At 51.9% G+C, this 6,768-nt stretch overlaps 1 protein-coding gene across 2 annotated transcripts; it reads right to left on the minus strand.

The window, feature by feature from the left end:
- Positions 1 to 11: 11 nt before the first annotated feature.
- On the minus strand, positions 12 to 6,439 carry PLA2G2D (phospholipase A2 group IID). 2 transcript variants are annotated; one of them, XM_006748212.3, is made up of 4 exons: positions 6,326 to 6,439; positions 3,349 to 3,493; positions 2,575 to 2,681; positions 12 to 1,004 (listed from the first exon to the last, which is right to left on the minus strand). In XM_006748212.3, exons 1-4 carry the CDS (start codon positions 6,411 to 6,413, stop codon positions 859 to 861), a joined length of 486 nt encoding a protein of 161 aa, XP_006748275.2. In that variant the 5' UTR covers positions 6,414 to 6,439; the 3' UTR covers positions 12 to 858. The 2 variants fall into 2 exon arrangements, with proteins under 2 accessions (XP_006748275.2, XP_030875046.2); XM_031019186.2 differs by lacking the exon at positions 12 to 1,004 and adding an exon at positions 1,671 to 2,374 and having other exon boundaries at positions 6,326 to 6,438.
- Positions 6,440 to 6,768: the final 329 nt, after the last annotated feature.

Genomic DNA, 6,768 nt, shown 5'->3' on the forward strand with positions numbered 1-6,768 from the left:
GGTTTGGAGGAGGGAGCAAGCCCTTGGAGCTGAGGAGGAGTCAGCCAGGGGAGGCTTCTGTTGCTTGTGGCCCTTGGACCCCAAGGGGCCTAGGTGGGGCTCGGCCACCTGGGGACGGCAAGCGGAGCACTCTGCAGAGGTCCCAGCCTGAGAAAGCTTCTGGAAGCAGGAGAGGACACACCGCATGCGCATGCGGACCTGGGCCTGGAGCAAGAGGACCAGGCAGCTTCACCCGGTCCCTAGCTCAGGAGACATTCGTGGAGTCCCTTCTTGGTCCTGGGTACCGCTTTGGTGCAGAGATGCAACTGAGTCCAAGACAGTCATGGGCCCTGCCTGATAGGACCGCCCAGCTGAGTTTGGAGAATGGCATAACGCTGGGCAGTGCAGGCCCCAAACTCCGTGAGAGGTCCTACCAGGGGTGGGGTGGTAGGGGGCTTTGCGTTTTAAGAAGTAGAGCCACGTGGACAGAAAGATCAACACTGCCCTTCAGAGAGGCCACCCTGGCTGCAGCTTGGACAGTGTGTCGGACGGGGTGAGACTCGGCCAGGGGGCCTGTCGAGTGGCAGTGGCAAGGGCGACCCGCCCACCATGGAGCCCAACACCTGTGGCTTCGGCCCAAACACCATCCCCAGGGGCTTCCTGGCCTTGGCTTCTCCGCAGATCTCAATACACGCTCAGAAGAGAGCGGCGGCCTCGGTCAAGAAGATTCGGAAGGTCCAAGAGCAGGAAGGAGGGTGGGGCGTGGTTGAGACCCTCCCCGGCCGGTTCAGGGGGTCAGATGCTGGGGCAGGGGCGGAGCACCAGAGCCAGAGATGCTGAGGAGCGGGAGGGAGTGTGGGGCAGCGGGGTGGGCCCCTGCTAGCACATAGGGGTCTGGCCTTTGCAGCGGGGCCTCCAGTAGTAACGCAGGTGCTTCTGGTAGGTGTCCAGGTTCTGCTTCAGGCAGAAGGCCACCTTCTTGTCACAGGCGCACAGCTCCTGCTCACACCAGTCCCCCTTGTTGGCTGCGGGTGGAGAAGGGGGCTCAGTGTCCATCCCCTCCCGACGCAAAGCCCAGGGCGGCCTTAGGGTCCCAGAGGGAGTTTCTGAAGGCAGCCCAATCCTTGCTCAGCTTTCGAGTACCCTTCCCAGCTGCTTGGACTCTAGCTGCATGACCCTGGGCATGAACCGCGACCTCCCTGTTTGTCTTTGCTCCTTTATTTATTCATCCATTTAATAAACAACCGAGCACCCATCCTGTGGCAGGCCCTGGGGGGACAGGACTGACCCGAACGGATGCGTGCAGTTCACACTCCCGTGGGGGTAGCAGATATTTGAGAACCACAGAAATGGGGATCACAACCTGTTCCTCGCGGAAGGAAGGGATGATGCAGGGGCAACAGGACGGTAAAATAGGGGGACCGTACTCAGCGTCAAGAGCCATTTGAGCTGAGGTGGGAAGGTTCTGCTCCCCCGGTGGAAAGCTGGGGTGGCAGAGGGGAAATGTTCCAGGCAGATGGAACAGCATGTGCAGAGACTGAGGCCGAAGGGACCTTGGGGCATCAGTTTCATTTTCTGTACTTGGGGTGAGGGTAGGTGCTGCCTTGGGGCTGTTGAGAGTACTGAAGAACCAAAGCACTCAGCACACAGTAGGTGCTCAATAAATGTTGGCTATTATTGTTGCATTATTACTATTTAAAGATTTTATTTATTTATTAGACAGAGAGTGAGAGCGAGCATGAGCGGGAGGAGGGGCAGAGGGAGAGGGAGAAGCAGACTCCCCGCTGAGCAGGGAGCCCAACATGGGGGCTTGATCCTGGATCTCTAGATCATGACCCAAGCCGCAGGCAGACGCTTAACCGACTGAGCCACCGAGGCGCCCCTGTTGCTATTATTATTAAACCTTTAATGAACAGGGACTGATGTGATGAACCCACTTGATTCCCAGCCCCGGGAGTTGCCCGCTGTCTCCAAGCATGGACCCAGGGCCAGGGGGGACCTGAGGTCTAGCTCAGGCTCTGTCACCTGCAGCTGGGTGACCCTGGGCAAACACCTCTTCACTCTGGTCTCACTTTCCTTGTCTATAAAATGGAGATCATCAGGGTGGTGCTGCTCCTGGCTGGGCCACTCTGAGGACTGTAACGAAGTAAGTTGTAACAATGATATCTTATGTAGTCCAAGCGATTTATCGAGCATGCACTTGGCAGCAGGTATGTGCGAGGCTCATTCTGTCTGCTCTCGTTTTAGTTCTTGAATTAACTTTAGGGGGTAGAATACTGTTATCATCCTGAGTTTACAGATGAGAATATACTGATGTTCAGAGGGTGTTCAAGGTCACACAGCTGGTTGATGGTGGCTCTGGGATCCAAGCTGAGGTCTGCCAGCCTTCCAAATCCTAGAGGAGTCAAAAGCCCCATTGGACTTCTCCATACTCCCAGCCCCAAATTCCTCCACAGCCCCGCTACTATCACCGGACACATGAGAAAAACAGAGAGGTTGAGCGGCTTGTGCATTGTCACACAGCGCATGAAGGCAGTAAGGGCCAGAACTCCCTTCCTTCGCCTCTAACTCCAAACCCGAGGCCCGGGCACTCACAGCACTGGATGTCCCCGTGGGAAAAGGTGTAGTCATAATGGTCTGTGTGGACACGGCATCGGTGCTTTCTCAGGTGAGCATAGCAGCAGTCATGGTTCTGACAGCACCTGGAGGGAGAGGACAGGAGGAGGGACGGGCAGGGAGTGCGGCTGCCCAAGGGTAGAAACCGAGTGCCCGCCTTGGAAGAGTCAAGGCCGGCAGGGTTATGGTCCCGCTAGCTAACGCCTCTTGAGTGCTTTCTATGAACCAGGCATGTGTTTTGTCTGTGAATATTCTCCCAATCTGCACTACCATCCTATGATGGGGGCATTAGGATAATCCCCATTTCACAGATGAAGAAACAGACTCAGGGAGGTCAAGCCACATGCCCAAGGTCACACAGCCTGTAAGTGGTGGATGAGGGGAGTACCCTCCCTCCTGGCTGATTCCCGGGGGGGATGTGGTAAAGATTGAATGAGACAGTGACAAAAAGAGGTAGGAATTAAAAAACAAACAAACAAACAGTGTGAAATGGCAGCAGGGAGTGTGTGTGGGTGTTCTAACTAGATCAGGGGTTGGAAGTGCAAAGGGCGGGGGTCTTCAGAGACTCTGCAGAACCAGCTAGAAGGCAAGCTCCAGGAGGGCCGGGACGGTACCGGGCCTCAGCAGAGTTCCCTAGCACACAGCACAAAATGAATTCACGGAATGAATACATGGAGGAACAGGAAATGGGAGAGTCCTGGGGTGGGGGCAGGACAGGACAGCCACCCGTGGCCCTGCCTGCAAAAGGATTACCAGTCTGTGGCATCTTTGGGTTGGCCTTTGCCCCCAGGTCCACAGTGACAGCCGTAGGGCCAATAGGAGATGATGGGTGCCTTCCCGGTCACTTGTTTGATCATCTTGTTCAGGTTCAAGATCCCGCCCTGGGTTGGAATCACACCTGCCAGAGAGTCCAGCAACAAGGAGAGGACATGAACATCAGAGGTCATAGGCCTGGCACTTGTGCCTGGTTGGACCAAACCCGTGACCTTGGATAATAAAATGACTACAACCACTAAGGCTATTAAAAATATAGCGATAGTGAGTGCTTATTACGGGCCTTTTTTTTTTTTGAGAGAGAGCAGGGGGCAGAGGGAGTGGGAGAAGCAGGCTCCCCGCTGAGCAGGGAGCCCGACATGGGGCTAGATCCAGGACCCCGGGATCATGACCTGAGCCGAAGGCAGACACTTAACCAACTGAGCCACCCGGGTGACCCTATGGGTCTTTTCATGTAGTAATGTTTTGACTCCATTCAACCCATGAGATAAATACTCGGTTTTTTTTCCCCCAATAAATATACTTTTTATCTTGGTACATTCTAGATGTACAGAAAAGTTGCAAGGAGTTACAGAGAGTTCTTATGCACCCCTCACCTACTTTCCTCTGATGTTATGATCGGCTTACATAATTACTGTATACTTATGGGAACTAAGAAACTGACATTGGTACAACAAGAACTATGTTTGATACCCACTTCATAGATGTGCAGCTTGAGCCTCGTACCGGGTCACAGTGGCTGGTACATGGAGGAGCTAGGATTAAAACCCGAAGCAGTTTGGTGCCATTCCCTGCCTCTGCATTGAGTTCCCATTCTGTAACAGGAAGACTCATTCTTTTCCCTGCACCCCACGCTGCCCCTCGCCTCCCTGAGAGAAAACTGCAGATTAAAGCACCGCGTGGCTCACCTGGGAGGCAGTGTGATTTAGAAATCAATGATTTTCATGGATATTTTTCATTGTAGTCATAATTGCTACTCATTAGAATTGGTAATAAGGGGATTTTATTTTATTGGAGGAGAGGAATGCTTAATGTTGAGATAGGAGAAATAAAATATATGAAGTCGATGAATTCAGGGGAGAGCCTGGGAGGAACAGACAAGATAAGGAGACCGAACTGTGCACGTGTACAACCTTGAGAGACGGTTCGAGGACACAGATGGAGCTGAGTCTCAGGGAGACGTGGCCAGGTGGGGCCCTTCGAGTGACCTCATTATGGACCTCCCCTCCCATTCCCAGGTAAATGGTGTTATAATGGAAGCTGTGTGCAAATGAAGTAAATAGCAAAGTGGGAGTGAGCCCCAAATTGGGGGAGGGGTAGGTGGGAAGAGGGGGTTTGGGAGGGGCTCGAGCAATGGGCTGCAGCTAAAAGTGACCGGGGGTGTCCGGTACTTGCAGGTCTGTTCTGTCCCCAGTGTGTCCCCTCAATGTGCAGGAACCCACGTTGTCACTCCTGTTTGACACGGTGGCTCCAGCTGTAAAATGTTTAAGAGAACCCTTGCTAAGCCTTGAGGGGACTAATGACCCATCCCAGGCCCACTGGAAGCCCGGATTCCGTGATGAGGAACCTGGAGGCAAGCCACGGCAAAGAGAGTTACCACCCACCTGTGCACCAACCAGGGACCTGAATTCAGACTCTTGCCTTTCTGGTCTACCTCGTCCCTCTTTCCACCCTAAAACTGGCCCTTTCCATGTCAGCTTCACAATACACAAATAAACTCACACTTGAATGATGCAGTTTTCCTTTGCCAGGCAAGCAGTAAGTTTAGCTTTGATTCCAGAAGGCTTTGGGATGGTAGTCTTATTTCTTATAATTTTACAGTGAGGCGAAACCAGCCCTGAGACACCAAGGAGCTCCATCTGTGGTCATGAGACCTTTGGTGAACTGGCTTAGCTTGTCAGTAATTCCTGTCTTGGTAGCTCTTTCTATCCTTCGCTGGCACTGAGGGGGATGGGCCCCCTTCCCCCAAGAGTTAGCACAGCTCCCAGCTCATCACGCATGTGCTGTGTGTTAAGCTATTGTTTGCTCGCTATTACTTACACTTGCTAAACACTTTGGATACATTTTTTTTTTTTTGGATACATTTTCTAAGTAAAGTCCTAACAACCTTATGAAGAGGGTGCTATTGTGTCCATTTTACAGATGAGGACATAGAGAGGTAGGGTGACTTGGCCAAGGTCATCCTGACAGGAGACAGCATTTGAATGCAGGTTCACCTGTATATTTTATCTCTACAGTGTATTATTGCTTCTTTATGTCTGAGAGATGAGTTTTTGTAGCTTGACCGCAATTTCCCTGATGGTTTTCGCTGTAGCCCTGGATATGTGTTCTTCTAAAAAATTTGGTAGTCCCAGAATTACATAAAACCACATTTTAAAGTAAAATCCTTTCTAACACTACATACTCGGATGGATTGAGAAACAAAAACACCGATTTGCTAGCAACCACGTTTTTACATTTGATCTGCGGAAGATTGAATGGAAACTGCCCCAGCTCCCACCACTGTCAACAGGACCCTCTTCCCAGGTTCAAGGGAGACAATGAACATGAAAGAAGGGGTTCTAAAAGTACACAGTGCTGTGTGTAAATGAAAGATTGTTATTATTTGGTCAAGGTGACAGAGGGGAGCAGGGTGAGGTGGGGAGCTCCCTTTCTGTAACTTGTGTCCAAAGTACTGTAGGCATCTGCTCAGCCAGCCCCAGTGTCTGAGCCTCTAGCTGCTCATCCTCACTGCAGTCCAGTCATGCTGCACAGCAGGGCAGCCCAGAGCTCCGTGGCTGAAGCCAGGGTTCTAGGGGACCAGCTGCTGCTGCTGGCTCCTTGCAGGGGCAAGGAGGGTTGAGGACTGGGGGGCCAGAGCAGTGGGGATCAGAGTAGAGGCTCAGTCTAGGGAGGACATACAGCGCCTACTCACATCCCGCCTTCCCTTCCCAGCTGTGGGTCCTGTCCCACTCACCAGCAAACACCAGCAGGGTGCACAGCAGGGGAAGCTCCATGGTCCCAGCGCAGAGCAGTGGACACAGCTGCTGGAAGTCCCCTTCCATCCAGGCGGCCTCTTATATCAGAGTAGCCCCACCAGGCCGAGCCCACCCCTGTCCTTCCCAGCTCCGGCACCGGGGCACGCTCTTTCTATTTCCTGTTTCTCGCAACCGGGGAATTTTATTGTTTTTATTTTTAATACCTGTTTTTTTTTTTTTAACTTTTTGATTGCAAAAGGAACACATTCAGTGGAGGAGATTTGGAAAATCACAGACAATAAAACAATTTAAAAATCGCTTGTGAATCCAGTACACACCATTCGCTTTTTTTTTTGATTGAAATATATTTGACATATAACATTGTGTAAATTTCAGGTGTCCAACATGTTGAGTGGATACATTTATATATTATGCCATGACT

Source organism: Leptonychotes weddellii, chromosome 4, assembly GCF_054177405.1.
Source record: "Leptonychotes weddellii isolate Sample4059 chromosome 4, ASM5417740v2, whole genome shotgun sequence".
Classification (NCBI taxonomy): Eukaryota; Metazoa; Chordata; class Mammalia; order Carnivora; family Phocidae; genus Leptonychotes; species Leptonychotes weddellii.

Coding starts and splice junctions, on each gene's coding strand:
- PLA2G2D (XM_006748212.3), bottom strand. CDS start 6,413: ATGGAAGGGGACTTCCAGCAGCTGTGTCCACTGCTCTGCGCTGGGACC. Junction 3,494..6,325: donor CACCCTGCTGGTGTTTGCTG/GTGAGTGGGACA, acceptor ACTCTCTGGCAG/GTGTGATTCCAACCCAGGGC. Junction 2,682..3,348: donor CCCAAAGATGCCACAGACTG/GTAATCCTTTTG, acceptor CTCTCCCTCCAG/GTGCTGTCAGAACCATGACT.